This window comes from Thalia democratica, chromosome 2, assembly GCF_965202585.1.
Source record: "Thalia democratica chromosome 2, ktThaDemo2.hap1.1, whole genome shotgun sequence".
Lineage (NCBI taxonomy): Eukaryota > Metazoa > Chordata > Thaliacea > Salpida > Salpidae > Thalia > Thalia democratica.
This window is the reverse complement of record NC_139166.1, coordinates 34,621,589-34,641,346: the sequence shown is the minus strand read 5'-3', so window position 1 is coordinate 34,641,346 and position 19,758 is coordinate 34,621,589. Positions and strand designations below refer to the sequence as shown.

The following is a 19,758-nucleotide window of genomic DNA, read 5'->3' as shown; positions in this document are numbered from 1 at the left end:
GTTTTTTTAACATTTAAATACTATTTAAAATGACATGAATTAATTTTTATTGATACTAAATTTTGATAAATTGAATTTGATGAAAATACTTTTAGAAACTAAAGCTCTATGAACACGATAATTTAAAAGTTTTTGATGATGTTTAAGTGTAAAATTGTTTAGTATTTTTAATCAGTTTAAAAATTAAAAAATTGTACGCACCGCATAAATATTTAGGATATCTAAGGTTCTAAAACACTTTTCTAAATCAAAATTCAGTTAAGAATGGTATACATCATGATATAATCCTTATTATATTTTGATTAGCTTCTCATTTAAGCTTGGTCAGATCATAAAAACACAAAATAATAATCAATTACTTAATTGATAATTTAACTAATAAAAATGTGCATACTCAGTTGTTAGTTTCTTAAAGAAAAGCACAAAAGCTTTATACTTCTTGTATTTTATTCAAACCATGATGTTTTAATAAATATGTTGAGATTTAGATTTCTAAAAATGTATCTCTTTTTCTTTTGTAGTGTGTTTTTAGCATTAATTTTTTGTTCTCATAAATTTTTCTAACCTAACTTTTTTAAAGAGTATATTCAATTTAGCGCTACAAAGTTGTAAACACTAAAAGTATCGAAAACAAACTATTAAAACAGTAAGCTTCGCTTTAATAACACAAAAAAAACTGATCTAACATTTATTCTAGTTTTTAGTTAAAGTTGTTTCTTCAAATCAATAATCATATAATTATGACATTGTGCACTAGCATAAAAGCTATGTCATTAGCTATTTAAATAAATAACAGTAAAAGATACTAAACATGTTTACACTTTTATTTAATAGTAGTTTTTATATAGTTTTATATAATGGCAAAAAGTTCTATTTTATGTATAATTAACTATAGACTTTATTGATTCACTTCCGTTTGGGTTCCTACTTAAACGAAAACAAATTTAACTATGTCCTGGACAATACGTTAAAAGGTATCCAAGTGGTGTACGACTCGATAACCGAAAGGTTTTTTCGTGCACTAGGTCTTAGAACCAATATTTTGAGCGCTTTTATTAGTTGTTCAGTAAACAATAAGCAGTAACTTGTTCATTTAATTGTAAAATAAATACTATTTGCCAAATAAAACAAGTATACACTATACAGGTGTGTTTAGTGTCTTGTCTAGGATAAAACATAAAAACAATGAAGAAACCAAAAATTAAAAGAAAGTAGTTTATTTTAGGAACTATTTTTATAGGGTAGTAGAGTAAGGTTAAAATCATACAATAGAGCACTTATTTTTAAAAATATGTATTTGCAGTGCAAGGAAAACTGGGTGAATAAAAGTTTTTAAATAGGAGCACAAGTTTCAAACTTTGACAATTCATGCTCTAAATATTTATGAGTTGTACTATTTGTAATTTAATTACAAATAGTACCCAGTTTTTTATTATTTTTATAACAGTTGTATTAAAAAGCTTTAACATTTGTTAAATATTTTCAAATTACTATCATTTTTATGAGAGAAAAATACGCATTTAGTTTAGAACCAATCACATTAACACTTATTTTAAATACTAAATCAAGTTATTTTATGTTAGTATCGTTTTTTAATTTATTAACGATTTCTCTCTTGAGTTCGCACTTTTTATCCAAAATACGTTGTGTTCAAAGTGCAAAATTGTATTTTTCACTATTTTTCAAATTAAACTCTATTACTAACTAATTGTTCACGAAAAATAGTTTTTTATTTAAGGTTTTTTATTTTGAATGAAACTAAAAAAATACCAATGTAAAACACTCAAAAATACTAATAAAAATGTTTTAAAATAAGATAAAAAACAGAACAGTTTACACCTAAAGTGTTATTCTTAAACATAAATTAAAAAGTATAAAAATCACTTAACAAAATTTACACATTACATTAGCATCATTTATAACTAAAATAAAATTTCCTAGAAGACAGTTTCTAAAAAATACTATTAAACTTAAATTTAAGATTTAAAAAATATATTAAAAATTGTTTTATATTGAAAAATTATTTCTATATATCTATTTAACTAATTAAACAAATTAAAAATGTTCAAAAGATTTTATTTTTTTAATTGAATATTTGTTTTATTTTTTTATGTATTTTATATGTCTGCACAATACTATGGGCTTTTAAAATATTTGTTAAGTTGTTTTCTAAAAAATTGATCATAATTTCTTGAAATCACACTTTTTAGCTTTGTTTGAAGAATGAACTAGAGAGGAAGGTGACTGTACTCTTTTCAACATTCACACTAAGAAGCCGAGCCTTTGTTTATATCTTTAGAAGTTTGCTATCTGAAACTTTTTTCTTTACAGAATTCATCAAGTATTAGATTTTTTACTCTTGCTCTACCATAGTAAATGTTTATCATTACAAAGGCAAAAATTATACTTTTTTTTTTTTTTTTGCTTTATTTTTTCTTTAAAGTTTGTAATGTGTCTGTTGGTAACGCCTTTTTTTGACGGTATGTATAAAATAAATATTTTTTTATACCGTTTATAATCAAAACTATTCTACAATGTGTCAGTTATGGACTTCACAGTTTATAATAAACTTTTGTAAATTGGAGATTTATTAAGACAATTCAAAATACAGTTTAATAATTTTTGCATAGTTGCGATAACGTTAATCTTATAACAAGGACTTTGTAAATATTAGTTCGTAACCAAACAACTCATAAAAATATACAAAACTTATTTTTGATAAACTTTTAATTTTTTTAGCACAATGTGTATTAAAAAACAATTGAATATTAAATTTAACATAGTTATTTTATTTTTTATTTTTTTCTATAAAAATTTTGTAATATGTAACTAATAATAAGCATCAGTTTCTTTGGTATATTGGTATATTCCTCTTTTAACTACATGACTTCTTCTACGTTTCTTTTAAACAAAACTTAAAGTTTCTATAGTTAAAAAAATATTTGTTATTTAGAACGTGACACAAAATATAAAATCATTTATCTTCTTAGTCGATATAAGTAATAAGCAGGCGCGTGTTAAGACTGGTTTTCTGGTTTCCTGTGCAACCCTAGAAAAACTGATAAAAAAAAGAAGTTTTAATTATTCGTTGTTTAGTAGTAAATTTTTACTATGAAACATTAGTATTTTTAGTAGACTCGCTTGTGCTTTCTTTTCAATACCTTTAACGTCTATTGCTTTAATTTTTTTTATATGTTTGACGTTTATGTACTTTTTTAATTTTCAGATTTTTAATTACTTTCGAGATACGGCTAAAACACTAAAATGTTGGTAATTATTGTGGTAATCTACATTGAATATTCTTATACAATCATAAACTTTATTATTTAGACCTTCTAGTTTATTTGTATTTTTTCAATTTCAAATAATTTTTGAGATTTGGCCCCTTGAATAAATTAAATTTTAAGAATTTGTACTACCATATAACCGTGTATTAGTACAATTCTCTAATTGTTTGTTAGTTAATGAGATAAAATAGTTTTTAGTTAAAAAATTTACAAAGGAGATGTATAAGAAGATTTGGGGTATTGGTATTTCATTTATATGAAAAAGATTTCTTTTTTTCTTACTTGCCCATGAATTTCAAAATGCTAAAATTTATGAAGTAATATCAATAAATTTTGTGCAACAAAATTGTAAATGAAAAACTTAAAGAGTTTTCTGCTGCTTTACTAAACATTTTTTTGATAAACTTTGTTAAAAAATTACATTGATGATACTGATAATAAAAACTAAATGATTTAAAGATATAAACAGAGTACTTAAAAAAACTTAGTTTTTATTTTAAATAATTGCATAAAACGATACAAATCCGTACTTAAGTCAGCTTTTTCTGGCTAAACGTCATAAGTTTATATAAGTTAATAACTAATTCTGCATTATGAATAGTACTTTGTTAAGCTTTACGTAAAGATAATAACATTTCTAGTTAATAAAAAACGATATGCTATAAGAATTTAAACTGTTTGCTTTTAAATTTAGTAACAATAATTTATAAAATATTTTTTATATCCTCTTAATAGTAAATTACTAAAATAAAAGAATCTATTTTTAGCTCAAAAATGATTATTATAGTTTGTTTGAAAAAAACAAAGACATATTTTTACTTAATAAAATAAAAACTAGAAATTGATAAAGTTTTATTTTTAATAACTTATAAAACTTCCTTTATATAAGATCTTATTATTTATGAAAACTCAGTAATGTATTAAAAAGCAATGAAAAGCTACATATTTCTTAAAAAGTTGTTATACATAATTCTAGTTAAATTATCAACAAACTAAGCATAAAATTAGTTTTTGTAACTATAACCGATAGTTTGTGGAGTAATTTTTTTTTATTTAAATACATTTTATATACGATTTTATAGCAATATAATTGAAAACAAATAACTGAGCTCATACATGTAAACTAAAAATTAACTTATTACTTGTTATAAACAATTTATACTTTAGTTTTTCCACACTTTTGTATTTCAAATACTTTTTTCTTTTAACCTTTGTTTATTACAATATCATTATTTTTTCAGTATTTTTTTATAACTTTGTTGTATAATGAAATATAACGTAAAAAAACGTGTTATGATTTTATTATAAATCAGTTTCTAAATATGAAAAAGAGTCATTCTTTTTTTGAAAACTTTCAATAGTAGTTAAGTTATCAATGTAAACTTTATCACTGTTATCAAAATCTTGTGATTTTGATCTTTTTCTAGAAACATTGTTGTTTAAATTGATATTTTTTTCAACATTTTCATCAGATGTTTTAGTTAAAGTTAGTTCTTGCTTTTCATCATTATCATTACTTGCATTGTTTACCAAAGCTTTATTTACAGTTGTTTTAAGACTTTTTTCTAGGTTATCAGGTACTTTTTCTCTGTCTTCTGAACTTTTCATAAAGTTGTTGACATTGTTGATAAGTATTTCAATGGAAGGACTTCGACCGTCTAAACTACTTTCTTCTTTTACTAAATCTTCATTACTTTCTGTATAGTAATTGTCTTCTTCTAATAATAAACCTTTTAACTTTCCGGAAATTTCATCTTTTTTTTTTATGTTTTCAATATCACTCGATTCAAAAACTTTTTCATAAACTTTTGATTCAGTTGTATTTTCAGACGGGGAAAAATTAACATTGGCAACTGCATCACGTTTCTTTTTTCGCACCATTTGTCTTATGGTTCCCATGTCTGCTACTAGTGAGAGATGTTGATTTATCCACAAATGAAGTTGATGATTGCTTACAGATGAAATACCATCTTTCAGCAACTGGTTGTAGTATTCTAACTCTTGTTCTTTTGCCTGTAAATATTTCTAGTAGTACATCTAATACATTTTTGACTTTTCTGATCGTTAGATTAAAAATGTTTGTGTTTATTAACAACTGTTTTAACTATTTTCCATTTATAAGTTTTGTTTAGATTCCTTTAATTTATCTTTTAATTAAATTGCATTTGACTAGTTCATTTAAGTTTTAAGTTTTTTGTAATTTTTCGCACTTAATTTCATTATATACATCGTTTAACAAAGTAGAAAAGATCTCAAGTACCTTAAGTTCTCTCTGTAATGCTCGTTTTTTTAGCATCTTTTCATTTTTGGTTGGATCACGTGATAGCACAGTCATCTTTCTTCTCAAACTCGTCTTTCGATCACCTCCGTTTATATCAACCTAAGAAAAATTTCTTAACAAATTAAAGTTTTATAATTTACAAGTTTAAAAAAAGATTCTGGAGCTTTTAAGAAATCGAACATGTACGTAGAAGAGAGATTGTGAAAAGAAACTTATCATAAGTTACTCAATTATTAAAAGTATGAAGTGTTTACAAATCATACTAAATGTTTTTGTTCTGTATTAAATTACTAGTAAAAGCTTTAATTAGACATATTATGTTTATACTTTAAACTAAAAGACTCTTATTTAAAGATTATTTTAAATTTTTCAATAAAATTTGAAAACTTTTACTATAAATAATAAGTTTTTTTGATAAGATAACAGACTTTATTTCTTTTTTAATTGTATTAACTTATTTTTTGTTTAAACTAAGATTTTAGTAGTAATCTACTGCATCCTTTTTTCTTTTTAATTTTTGCTAAGATACAGATTCGGATGCAATTAGTTAGATACAGCAATTGTCTTCACAGTGTGCACGAAAGTTGTTTTAGGATGCACAAAAGTTTCAGGATGGTCGAAAATTATTTAAAGGTGCACAAAATTATCTTTGAGGGTTATTCTAGTCTAGATGTTCTTATAATGAAGAACAAAAAAAAAAGTTGTTGGCAAAGCTTATCGATGATTTTAAATTTATAAAAAACATTTTGTGTAATTTTTTAACTTTCACTAGTTATTACTGTTTTCGTGGTGAAAAGCAAAAACAAAAGAAAGAAAAGGTTTTCGGCATACTTGTCGGATGTTTTTTACTTTAGCTGCACCGATTTTTTTTTCAGGTTTTTATAGTGCAAAGACTTCAATTATTGTGAAGACCACTGGGATAGAGCTTTTAATGAAAATAAAATACTACAAACATCTATAAATAATTATGTTTGCTTTAATTCTTACAAAAGCGTTAATTAAAATTCTAATGGTAAAGATTTAACTTGTATGCTTAAAAGTGAATTAGTATGTTGATTGATTCATACTCGTTCAGCTTACTTCTTTTCATATTGAGGTTAAACAATAAATTGCTAGAGAGCTTCACACTTAAGAAGCCTTTGTACATGTAATCTTTATATGTGATCATCGCATAAGCGAGAAATATTTGTAAAGCAATAAATTCAATAGAACTTTTGTTTAAATTAAACTTCTTTTTATATCAAATCAATACTTATGATTGTTATTTGTTTGTACGATTTTAGGTTTTAACGTATTTTCTATTTAGAAATAAATTTACCTTTGTAAACTTTATTCAAAGTTCTATTGCAGTGTACGACAGCCTTTTATAAATTAAGAACAATTCATAATATCAATTAATACAAAAAGTCTTTTGCGGGTCATATTTGTTATAAATAATATAAACAAATATTTTTGGCCGCCATAGTTTTGTAAAACAATTCGAAAAACTAAATAACTCTTATTGTAGTATAAAGTCCATTAAATAAGCGTTAATTTAATTAAAAATCGAATTAAGAGAAAAATTGTAAAAATATTTAAAAGGCTTAATTTAAATCCTTTGCATAAGCTGTGCTGAGTTGCAAAAAATACGTTGCTTACCAGAAATTTCTGTTCTAAAAAATGTTCAGTAAGTTGAAAACCAATGAACAAGAATTACTTATCTAAGTTCATTAAATTATTATTTTTGATATATTGTAACGAACCATATAAACTTCACTAAAAATTATATAAAATAAGTTTAAATAAGTTAGGCGAAAGTCTACAGAGCTTAAGCTTGGACTTGTTATACCGTGAAAAGCTCGTTTTAGAGTCTGATCATACCTGGTTGTCCTGTTTTCTAACAGTCGGATTTTATTTTAAGTATTTTACCTATTATTAACTATTATCTGTAAAAATTATTTATTTTAATGAAAACATGTATACACCTACTTTATTCTATGCTTCTATTCTTTCATTACAGTAATTATTTTTTTACAGAACCCAGTTCAAGTGTGTTGATTCGTTAACACACAGAAACATATGCTGGTACAATAAAGGAAGATTACTGTACAACTTGTTTTTATTTTTATATATAAAAACATCATTTTTTAATTTATTTCCCTCTCTTGCAATTGTTTTTATTTTAGTCAAAACGCATTAGTTTCTTATATTAGCCAAATCTTAAAATTGTAGAGCCAATCCTTTCTATAGTTTTAAAAGTATCAATATACATTTTTTTAATAATGTTTTAATAAATATATTTCATAAAGTATTAGAATTCTTAGTTTTTTGAGTATTAAATATACAATATAGAATTTTTCAAGAATCAATGCATTTCAGTTGCTCATATGATATCTTTTTACTTATATCAACTTAAGTTATGAGAGTTTTAAATTTTTTATTGAAATTATGCACACTGTATAGTTGATAAGTAATTTAAAGTTGTTGTATTGATTCAATAATTTAATGCTATAAAGATAGAAACTGTATGTTATTTTCGACAATAAAATTAACTAACTTCAGCTTTTTTAATTGCAGCAAATAGTTCCTGATGAGTTGATGCTTCTTGATTTTCCTTATTTTCAATATTGTTGTCACCATTTACTAAAAAAATCGTTAATTTTTTACTAAAGAAAAACTATATTAATATATTTTTAGTTTAAAGGTTTTATGATTTGTTAAACACAAAACAAAAAGCTAAGTATTAAAATAGTCGGCTGCTATAAACTTGTTTTTTTTTCAATAGAATCCTAGACTAACACTTTTAGACCTTTCAAATTAGCTTATGTTAGAACAATTGAAAGTTTAAAATTTAAGGTATTCTATGCAAAATAAACGTTAAACTTAAGTTCTACGCCTAGCTTAAATCTTAGATTAAACAGATAAATATCCACAATATTAGTCAAAGTATTTAGATTAAGAATTGATACTTTACTAATAGATTTCTCTATTTTAAACAACTATTAAAATTTATTAGAACAATTGTTTTTTGAAAAGAATAACTTGATAAGCACAAAAACTTAATAGTGTTTATTCGTTTCTTTGTAAATAACTTAAAACAAATGTGATTTATGAAAAAAATATATGTACGTTGTATAATACTTGGCTCCCTTGAAGTGTGTTGACTTGTTAACACACAGAAACATGTACTAGTACTATAATAAAAAAGTACTGTTTAAATTTGCTATTTTTACATATTCCAGTGAACTTGTTTCGCTAGGACTTTTATCAGCAAACGATTAAGTTTATATTTTGAATAATTATGTATGTTGTATGAGTTTTTCTACCTAAATTAAAACAAGCTTTTATACCAACTTTGAAATTTAACTATTGTAACATTTTTACAGCAAAAAAACTTTTTATATTCTAATGGTAAATCATTCTAAAAATTTTTATGTAAAGATTGTAAATAAATTTTATTTATTTTTCTACTCGAAGTTTCTAGATGAACTTTTATATAGTTTTAGTTCATATTTTACTTTTCTAATAAAATTATTTCTACATTAAGTTAATTAATAGTATTTTACTTTTTTAACTGAAAAAAAATTTCTTTGATAAATATTGGATAAAAATTTTGCTTGATTCAACTAAATATCAGATTTAAACAAAAGGTTCTTTAAATTTACTTTATATAAAATTATTAGTCAAAATGTGAGTACAAAAGTAGAAATAAAGTATGAATTTATAGCTAAATAATTATGGGCTAAAAGCTGTATATTTTACTTTTATCAAAAATTGTATGAATTAAAAATAGTTGATCTAAAATTATATTGAAATGTTTTTATTGTTCAATTTATTAATATAAATGTTCTATTGTTTTAGTTTTAGGACTATTGAGAATATAACATGTCCTAGACAAGACATTAAACTGTATCCTTCGTGTTTGTATCGATAACCAAAATGTTTTTCTTTTTGTACACCAAGTCCTTTGACCAAAAATTTTGAGCGCCTTTTTTGTCAATCAACAAACAACTAATAAATGCCAGGTTTACTTCAAGTTTAGCCTAAAGTCTTTTTGCATGTTTATGTAAAACAATTTACAGATTTAATTCAAATGATGATCTTGTTTGATTTAGTTTAAACGAGTGAAACATTGTTTTGTCCATAATTTTTTTAAATTTGAATTAACTGATAAACAACCTTTAAAATCAAAGCGAAGTTTCTACTTTAAATTTGCATTATTACGATAAAAAATACAATACCTTCTTTAAAATTATAACTCTTTTTGTTTTTCGGAGATATCGTTATTTTAATACTATTTCTACCGTTTTCTTCATTTTGCTTTGGAGTCTGTAAAAGTTATAAGTTTTAAAATAGTTATAACAGTATAATTTAATTTATTTTGAATTCTAAAAACTTGAGTTTTTCATAATGATGTAATAACTGTTATTTTTTTAAAGCAGCAGAGGTATCTTTTTTCTTTAAAAAACACTTAAACAATATATAGTATTACACTATTTTTACTAACAGAGCTTCCACTTCTATCCGATGAAACCATTGACACAGAACTGTTTTCTCCACTTAAATAACTTTGGTGAGAAGGATCATAACTTCTGCGGTAAAAGTATCCACTAGATGGTGTACCAGGAGCAGATAGTCTACTTTATAAAACATTATTGTAATTATGTTTTTTAGTTTTGTAAAAGCATATGCTAGTTTATGATTTATTCCACAACCAGTTTTATATATATATCTGTTTATGTATTATTTTTTCTAATTATCATAAACATATTTTAAGCATTTATCATAGAACAGAAAGTTTAAAAACAAGCTTGCTATTAAGAAAAATTTATATCATAAATAAGTAAGTAGAATTAACTGAAATGTAAGCATAATATAAAATAATATTCTAGTATCTGAGAGACTTAGTCGAAACGACTTTGAATTCAGAGTATTGTTCAGTTTTAAAAAACATATAAACAACTCGTGATGTTCAAATAACAGTATAACTATGATGTTATTATCATGTTTAAGAAAACTATTCAGTTTTAATGTTAAAGTTATCTAGATCCTAAAATAAGTTAGTCGGCTGCAGTTATAAGGTTTCTGAGATATTTGCATTTGTAACATTATGCAAATAAGGTAAAGTAATTAAACAGCAGTATATTAATAACATCTAAACCCCTTTCCCTAACCACTTTTACCCAAAATTTTTAACTTCTACTCATATCCCAAACCCACCTTAACTAAATATACAAAAAAATTATCAAAAAAAGATTTTTTTATAAACTAAACTTGAAAAAAAATTAGTAAAATATTAGCCAATCAGAAGCGTTTTAGACTTTTAGTAAACAGAAAAGAAATTACTATTTTTTAAAATGCTAAACTTAATCTTCTAATATATTTGTTTTTTCTAAATGTTTCGAAATTCATTAAATACAACTAGTTTAACTTGTTTAAATTGCCTTGTCTTCAACAAGGTTCTTTTGGTTATATTCCAACAAACGCTGTTTAGATTTTTCAAACATTCTCGAATTTCTATTCATTTTTTATTGTATCATTCATAAAATTACTTCACATTTGAAACTAAGAATTTTTCTTGTTTTTATTTTAAATAGTAAAACTATGCTACTCTGTTTAAGATAGCTTTCAACCATTATATAAGCTTGAATTATAACAAATATTAGAAAATAATATTGAGATTAGTTTGCTAAAAAATATAATTAGTTTTAAATTAAACTTTAAAATTAAAACAGATAAATGTAAAAAACACTTCAAAGTATTAATGAATTAAATATGTTGTAAAAAATCTTCGTTCAAATAGTACGAAGTATAATTTTCTAATTTGAGCAAGTAAATTTTTTAAAACTCTAAAACTATTTCAAATTTAATAATATTTTGCCTATCATTGTTCTAGCTGGGATTTTAATTACGATTAAGACTTAAGCAAAAAATACTAAGGATAATACAGACTATTATTTAATCAAGACTTTCTTCATAAAATTACGAAAAAAATCTAACTTCTTTTCGGAGACTTTAGGACTCCAAAGAAAACCTGCGGACCTTCGGTCGTTTTTTTCATTTTTTCGTACTTTTTTATCGATAGATATCGAAGAAGGGCTTTTTCTGAGACGGTTCGTTAAAAATGACGTGAAAGAGTTGCCACTTGATGGTCTAAGTTGAGACTGAGTCTGAAAAATATAAAAAGTTAGTTAATGTTGAAAAAAATTTTTGTACTATATAATATAATAATCTTAGTTTTTTTAATATTTTAGTCCATATCAATACATACACATACTCTTTTTGCTGTTACTTTTTTTCTTTTTTCACCTTTACTTGTGTTTTCTTTGTTTTTTCTAGGTAGGGAACAGTCATCTTGACTATTGTTTCTGATTTTTTCATTTTTGCCATCTAGTGGCAGGTCATCGAGAGATTGTGACTTTCTCCTGTTATTTTTTGAAACTTTACAAGGAGAGGATCTTGGAGTAATACCATCTTGGTAAAGAAAACTTTTTGATGTTCCTTCTAAGATATTTGAGTTATCCAGGTCTTTTTGAGTAAATTCCTCTTCACTTTCACTTAAATAAGCTTCTGTTTTTTATAACTAAAAATAAGGCAGAAACTATTTTTTTTTTATAATTTTAAATTATTGGTCAACTTTAATCATTAAAAAGTAATAAAAAACTTCATATATCATTATTTTTACTTAACTATTATTATTAGAACTTGTTATTAGTTCTTATACTATAACAATTAATAATTTTTCTAATACAAAAAAGTTTAATTTTTCATGTGAATTATTAACTATAGAATTTTAAGTTTTTTTTTTCTATGTACACGTACAGTTTTCCATGTTTTTATTGTCTTGTCAGGTCAACTTTTTTTTTTTGATAAATATGAAATTGAATGAAACTTTCTACATGTGTTTTAATAATACTGTGATCTACCGAATCCAAAAATTTTGGATTCAGCCGGATCCGAGTCCGAGTCTTATTTGCAAATTAGGATTCGGTCGAATCCTGATCTGAATCTCAATTTTGAAATTTTGATTTGGCCGAATCCAAATCCGAATATTTTAATAATTGTAATCCTAATTATTCAATCTACTTATAATGTAATTACAAAACAAGCTTATAAATAATAATTACGTATTATATTGTTACTTACTAGAAAAAAAAAGTTTAAACGTAATGCATGAAAAAAAAATCAAGCTACATACACAAAAGCTTAGTTAGTTACAATATTTTGATATCCATTCAAGCATTATTAACAAATTAACTTGTATTTTTGTTATGCATAATAGATAAATTTTTGACTTTAATAAATGCTTAAAGCAAAAAACAAATCACAAACAAAGTTAAAACATTTTACGTTTAACTTAATAATTAGTTTTTATTGTGACCACAAACGAGTTAGAACACAAACCTTTAAAAGTGTTCTTACTTATAAAACATAGTTAGATTTAAAATAACATAAAGCCGTAATAAATCTAAATATAATACCAACTTAGGTAAAGGCCTAAAAAGAGTAGAAATTACAGTTGAAATAAAAAAAAATTAAATTCAACTTAAGATTACACTTTTACCATTACAATAAAGAAATATAAATAAATATAAAACGAACTACAATTGCAAAAGATGTCTCTGTTATACTACAAAAGACTGTTCTTGTTTTTTTGAAGTTGTACAAGAAAAATAAAAGTTTTTAGCCGGTCTTTGGAAGCAATCGATTACGCTTTTGCTCGTATAAATTACCAGCTTAAGAAAATAATCTTTGAGAATACATAGAAGAAGATGATGGTGCAGCAAGATATTTTCTTGCAAAGCTGGCAAGATGTAGGTATTTTGTCTCTTTCAAATTCCACCAGTTTAAGACTTAATCCTCTTCAGTTTCTGCATTCAAGTTTTCTGTAGCAAAAAAGCCCTTTATTTCTGCTTTATTTTCTTCATCAATAGAATTCTGTTGCTCGTCCTCCTGTGTAGCTGTTTTTGATTTTTCTTCGGATCAAAAATTACAGAGGGTTGTGGTGTTGGTTTCTCTGGTGGCAATATAGGAGAACCATCGCTTTGATCAGCCTCGAAACAAATATGTTTTTTTAGCATTTAGTTTTAGCTGCTCTTTAACATTATATTGAGGTAAGAAGGGAAAGCGGAAAGTCGATGTCGTAAATCAACAGCTGTTGTGACTAACAGTAGTTTTATGTCATTCAAGTTTGTATAGAACCTGTTTTCGCAAAACTCCTATATTTTTGGCTAAAGTTTTACAAACATTTGATACTTCTTCTGAATTTTTATAAAAGTTAACAAACTTTTTCATTGATCTTGCATGCGGGATCACGCTTGAGAGCAACGCACTGTTTTTACTACACTCCTTTGTTACAAAAAAAAAAGTTCGAGCAGTAGAATAATGTGATTGAACAGTTGCCATTCTTCAGCTGTAACAATTGAATCTTAATTGTTTTTATGCTTAGCCACATAGTACCGGACACTTGATTTTAGATTTTTTAGTAACTCTAGCATAAGATATGTTTAGTTCCACCTAAAAAATGCTTTTTGTTTTGTTTGTGCGTGGTCAAAATTTATCTGATTTTTTTTAGCTATTCACTCGCTTTAGAAGAAAGTCTGAAATAGCAAACTAATTTTTATACCTTTGCTAATAGCAATTTGATACGATCGTCCTCAAATAATGAATCCTTAGTGATTAGCTGAAGCGTACTGACGAGGTTTTTAACAATGATATTGCCTTTTTAATGTTTCTTGCGTTGTCTCGCTAAAAAACGTGAACACGATCAAAGGTAATATTCAAAAATACTAAGCATATCCTGAATGTTATTACAAATGTTTTTGCCAGTGTGCTCACCCACCATTTCCCGGCAATGCAAAACACGATGTTTGAACTTCAAATTTTTATTTAACCAATGCGCGCTTAAAGAAATTTATGATAAAATGATATATTGCTAATTATGATCATTATTATCGTTCAAGAGAATGATATAACCTAAACTATTTCAAGATTGTGTTTTCACAACAATCTTTTAATCCAAAAATAGAACATTAAATAAAATAAAAGTTTATTATAAATTAATTTAGATTTTATTACTAACAGATTTTTTTTTCTTTAGAACATTGTTTCGAAAATAAACTATAAAATGTTTGAAGTTATAACATTTATGTCAATATAAATAAATAAAACATTAACATACAAGTATATAAAAGTATGCAAGCATCTGATCTAATGTTACATATTTAAGTTGCATTTTTTTATTTTGTATAAATAGTTGACCTTTATATAAAAAAAACAACCTTATTATAACTTAGATTTTTATTCCAGCTAACAGGCTCTCCAAAAAAGACACAATAACATAGTAATTATTTTAAATTAGGAAAAAGTAAATTATATCAATCCAATTAGTTTTCCACACAAGTCATTTATGACACAATTAAGTAAACAATCAACATCTAAATAGCGACTGAAAATCATTTTAACAAACAAAAGATACTTTAAATAATTACATGGTCTTTCTAAACTAGACCTCCTTACTAGAAACTCCATAAATTTATCCATAAAATATATGTCAAAAATTTTCAAGATAACCTTAACAGAAATGTTTAGAATAAAAACCTGGTTAGGCCTGAGCTATGCAGATAATATTTTACTGAATTGAGGTGACCTGAGAAAAACCTTACCAAAATGAAATAAAATAAATTACCTACAAGCATATTCATTTTTTCTTTTCTCGTAGGAGAATAAACAAAATTTTATTTGAACCGAAATAAGTTCATGGTCAAACATAAAAACTAAACATATGATGAATAAGTAAGAGCAGTTATCCAAAAAGCTGAGATTAAACGCCTTAATATGTACCTAATTTATTTGAAAGTCTACCAAAAACAATTTATCATAGTTTTTATATTGTATACAAAACTCGAAATCAAAGTTGAGAAGGCTTTTATGAGTGTGAAAAAGCACTGTTTTATCCACTCAAGCGTGAAATCATTAATAAGTTTTACATTTCATTTAACTTTTGACAAAGAATTGAGTACAATTCAAAAACTTTAAAGTGGTATACTGGATCCGAATCCGAGTCTTATTTCGAAATATAGGGTTCGGCCGGATCCGAATTCGAATCTCATTTTAAAATGAATATTCGGCTAGATCCGAATCCGAGTCCAAAAAGGCCACATTCGGCCGAATCCGAATCTTGGATTCGGTAGATCACAAAAAATAGTACTTAATAATATAAGAATAGGTACTTCTTATTTAAAGCAAAATAATACTATGACTTACTTTATTTAAACTTAATGACGAACAAAACATATAGTTAGTTATAGTTTTTTTATTAATGTGAAAACAAAAATTATTTTCGGCGATATTTCCAATATTTAAAGTAACTTTTATAAAAGTTAGAATACTTTTTTAATACTCTAAACTAGCAACTTTTTAAAGTATTCCTACTTTCAATTGTTTATTGTACACTAATGTTTTGGTAGCGTGTACTGTACACGTGTGCTTAATATTTTAAATATACAGAAACAAGCTTTTATAAATGTTATTTAAATTGAAAAAATAACGATTATGTTTTGAGTCTATTTATCTTAATTTTTTATCATAATGCATTCTTAAAATATAAAACAATCTTATTTTCTAACTGAAATTATAGCCAATGCAGTTAGAAAAAAAATTTAATTCTATCATTTCTATTAAGCTAAAATAACAAACTAGAATGTATAAAAAAAAATCTACTCTGCAAAAATACTTTTTTTTTTAAACGAATTTCGAAAAAAAAAAAGCGTAATAATCGGTATAAACATATTTTTTAAATGTGGTCTATTAATTTTAAAAATCTTCAAGCTATATCAACTCAGCAAATAAAATGATTTGTTTTTAAATTCAAATGTACTGTGGAAATTAATTACTAAAAAAGATTTATAGCTAAAATTTCCATTTAAGTTAAAGTCTTTTTTTTTTCAAATCGTTCAAACTTTAGTTTATTATTAATACGGTCTTGACAGAAAAAGTTTAGTTAGCATATAATGAAAACAAACATTTTAAGATCAGTATAGTAATGTTAGTATGTAATAACCTTATATAACAACTAATTGAAACTAGCGAAACTTGAAAAGCAGATTGCTTAAATCAGGTTTAAATACAATCGTTATAAAAATTAAAAGTTCAATATACAATCAATTTCATAACATTTAAACTTTACGACTTTAGGTTGAAAAATAATTAGATTGATTTTACTAATAATGTAAAAAAATAAACATTTATATAACTTTATTAAGTTCTAAACTTCGAAAGTATAAACCTAAGTTAAAAAAAAAACTCTTAGTTTTTTACAAGTTTGAAACATATTTTTTTTGCATGAAATCTATAAACTATATTTTAATTTTTATTTCCCTTAAAGTTTGATTGAGTTATATTACATATCTAATTGAGTAATTAAGTCTTGATGTAGATATTTTTGTGGGCTATAGAAATTACTAAATTATTTTTTCTACAATTTTTAGCGCAATTTTTTAACTAACAATCATCTGTGTACTAGTTTTTTTAGATGGTAAAATGTTAAGCATAAATATATTCACCACCTTAATAAGCACTAATTTTCTATATTTTACTTACCTTCTTTCTGTGTTACTACTTTTTCTTCGTAGTACTGAATAGAAGCAAGTTGCATTTTGTTCATCCATCGAGATTGATCTATTTGTCTCTCAGCAGCAAAATAAAATGTTTTTCGTTCCGTATGAGTGATCTTAAATGCATATTTTCTTTTGCACTCATTCGCTGGTTGCACCTGAAGATTGATGTGATTTATAATTTAAATATCAGAATAGAACACTTTTTTATTTAACTACTATTTATTAATCAACTATTTGTATTTTAGATTGTTTAATTTGAGTCTAAAGCTTAGTTACTTAAAACTTGCTGGTGTGCGTCTGAGCTATATGAAAAAATAGTTGTTGAAGCTTTATTTTCTTTTGAAAAATTTTTTTTGTAGTGAAACGGCGTAATAAGATTAAAGTTTAAACTAATTCACGATAGCTTATACTTATACTAAATTTTATTTGACTATTTCGATAAACTTATGAAATAAACATATAGTGATAATTTGCATTTATTGGGTTTTATCTTTTGAAATTTTGAATATAAAGACTACTTCTAATAAATATGTACCTAACCAGAGTTAACGGAAAATCTATAACTTTTTGGAAAAGCTTAAAATTTGAAAGTAGTAATAACTAATTCAATATCTATATGTTAACTATACCAAAATTTAAGTTTTAACTTGATAGTATACCAATTAAAATTCAAGTGAAAATAAGATTTTAAAGCTTAAATTTACATCATATATATATTTAATTGAATGACAAAAAAAAACGCTAAAATATTTGGTCCTAGGACCTGGTGCACGAAGAACCTTTCACTTATCAAGTCGCACACCACGGATACATTTTAACGTCTTTTCAAATTCTGTTATTAGATTCAAATCATTATAATTTTAATCACCAAAACTATACTTCAATAAGTAATTCTACAATCTAACCCATTAAATTAAGAGGAAAAGTTTATTTAATAAAATTAGTAACTTAAGAAATAGTTACTTTGAACTTATGAAACTTTAATTTATTTTAAAATGAAAATTAGCTTTTATAATTTACTTTTTATAGTTATATATTGATTACTAACTTTATAACAGGGCAATAAGATGTAGCTTTCTGCTGCCCTTTCGTCTTCAACTTCATTACCACGAAAACAGTAAATTGCGGAGTTTTTAATCACAACCCACCTCTTAGACCATTTAAAAGAAATTGCTGGGCTTGATGAAACAGTTGAGTTTCCTTCTGTTTTTTTCTTCCACAACCAACCTTCACAGTCGCCCTTACCTAAGTCATTACAAGAAACTCGACGGTGGCCTCGCATTTGTTTACTTCAGTCAACATACATTTAAAAAGTCGTTTAATATATTTTTACCCTAAACAAATGTGTTGTGTATTATTTTGAATGACCATTTAACTTTAAAGTTTGGTTATTACAAATACACTTAAATTTAGTAAGATTATACTCAAGATTTATTTTCCACATAAATTGTTAAATTTTCATTCTAGAATTTTAATTGTAATTTATGAACTAGTTTTTTTTTACTTTTTGTTACTTAACAAACAGATTTTAAATAGTCGGAAATACTTTTTACGTAATTAAGTACTTATTTTAATGTTGCAATAAATAGCTTGTCTTGTAACAAACAATATTTCGTTTTTTTCAATACTTAACTACATAACTTTATAGCTCTTTTTATTGACTAAAAACTTTGTTTAAATGTACCTATATTTATACTTATCAGTATCAAATATTTTAGAAGCTTATTTAAACTTATAAAATAAAACCTTATAAAGATCGGAAATTATCCGACCAAAACTTTCTAATTGCAGGTATATTGTTTAATATTTCACTCTGATACACAAAATAAATTTATTGCATAAATATCTGTTTAAGTAGTTTATTGATGGAGTATTTAATACTGCACAAATAAAATTCCAAGGACTATAAAGAAAAAATTTTTTTAGTAGTTTTATGTACTAAGTTGATTATGTGAATGATCATATTACTTAGTTTAAATAGTTACCTAAAAAACAAAAAACAAAAACTATATAATTAAATACATATTAGCTTAAATTTCTTGAAACTTTAATTCACATTTTTTTTAATTAATACCTAATAATACTAGTTTTACTAATCTTAACTTTCAATTTAAAAGAATACTCATATTTACTTTGCTAAAAATCATATTATCACTTTAAGACTATTAATGTTTTACAAGAAAGTTTTACTATGAATAAAGTAATAGTTGTAAAATAATAACATTGTTTTTCTTTAAAGAATAGTGTTTAAATCATCTTCCTCATTTAGTCTTTAAGATCAAGAAAAGAAAAATGTTACAGAAATTTTTTAGCTTATGCTACAAAAAATACTTTATAAAATAACAAATTGCATGAATATAACTTTAAAAAAAACGTATTTGTTACTTATTTATACCAAGCTTTATCAGTTTGATTATACTTTAAACTAATTTATTTAAAAAAAAGGTACTCAAACAAAGCTAACTTAAATTTAAAACGAAACAAAACAGAATGACGTTAATTTAACAGGAAATTAATCACATCTCGATTAAAGTCACGTGATATTTTTATATTTTAAACAAATAGTTAATTGTAAAAGTTATTTACCTAGATT

The 19,758-nt window shown here is 24.6% G+C and overlaps 1 protein-coding gene across 3 annotated transcripts; it reads right to left on the bottom strand.

Moving 5' to 3' along the window:
• Nucleotides 1-4,249: 4,249 nt before the first annotated feature.
• Nucleotides 4,250-18,503, bottom strand: LOC145850010 (uncharacterized). 3 transcript variants are annotated; one of them, XM_082955145.1, is made up of 9 exons: nt 18,214-18,503; nt 17,149-17,320; nt 11,819-12,117; nt 11,548-11,717; nt 10,055-10,187; nt 9,789-9,876; nt 8,105-8,190; nt 5,548-5,667; nt 4,250-5,300 (listed from the first exon to the last, which is right to left on the bottom strand). In XM_082955145.1, exons 1-9 carry the CDS (start codon nt 18,445-18,447, stop codon nt 4,590-4,592), a joined length of 2,013 nt encoding a protein of 670 aa, XP_082811271.1. In that variant the 5' UTR covers nt 18,448-18,503; the 3' UTR covers nt 4,250-4,589. The 3 variants fall into 3 exon arrangements, with proteins under 3 accessions (XP_082811271.1, XP_082811272.1, XP_082811273.1); XM_082955146.1 differs by having other exon boundaries at nt 10,055-10,184; XM_082955147.1 differs by having other exon boundaries at nt 11,825-12,117.
• Nucleotides 18,504-19,758: the final 1,255 nt, after the last annotated feature.

Coding starts and splice junctions, on each gene's coding strand:
- LOC145850010 (XM_082955145.1), bottom strand. CDS start 18,447: ATGCGAGGCCACCGTCGAGTTTCTTGTAATGACTTAGGTAAGGGCGAC. Junction 12,118..17,148: donor AGTAGTAACACAGAAAGAAG/GTAAGTAAAATA, acceptor TATAAAAAACAG/AAGCTTATTTAAGTGAAAGT. Junction 5,301..5,547: donor CATTACAGAGAGAACTTAAG/GTACTTGAGATC, acceptor AAATATTTACAG/GCAAAAGAACAAGAGTTAGA.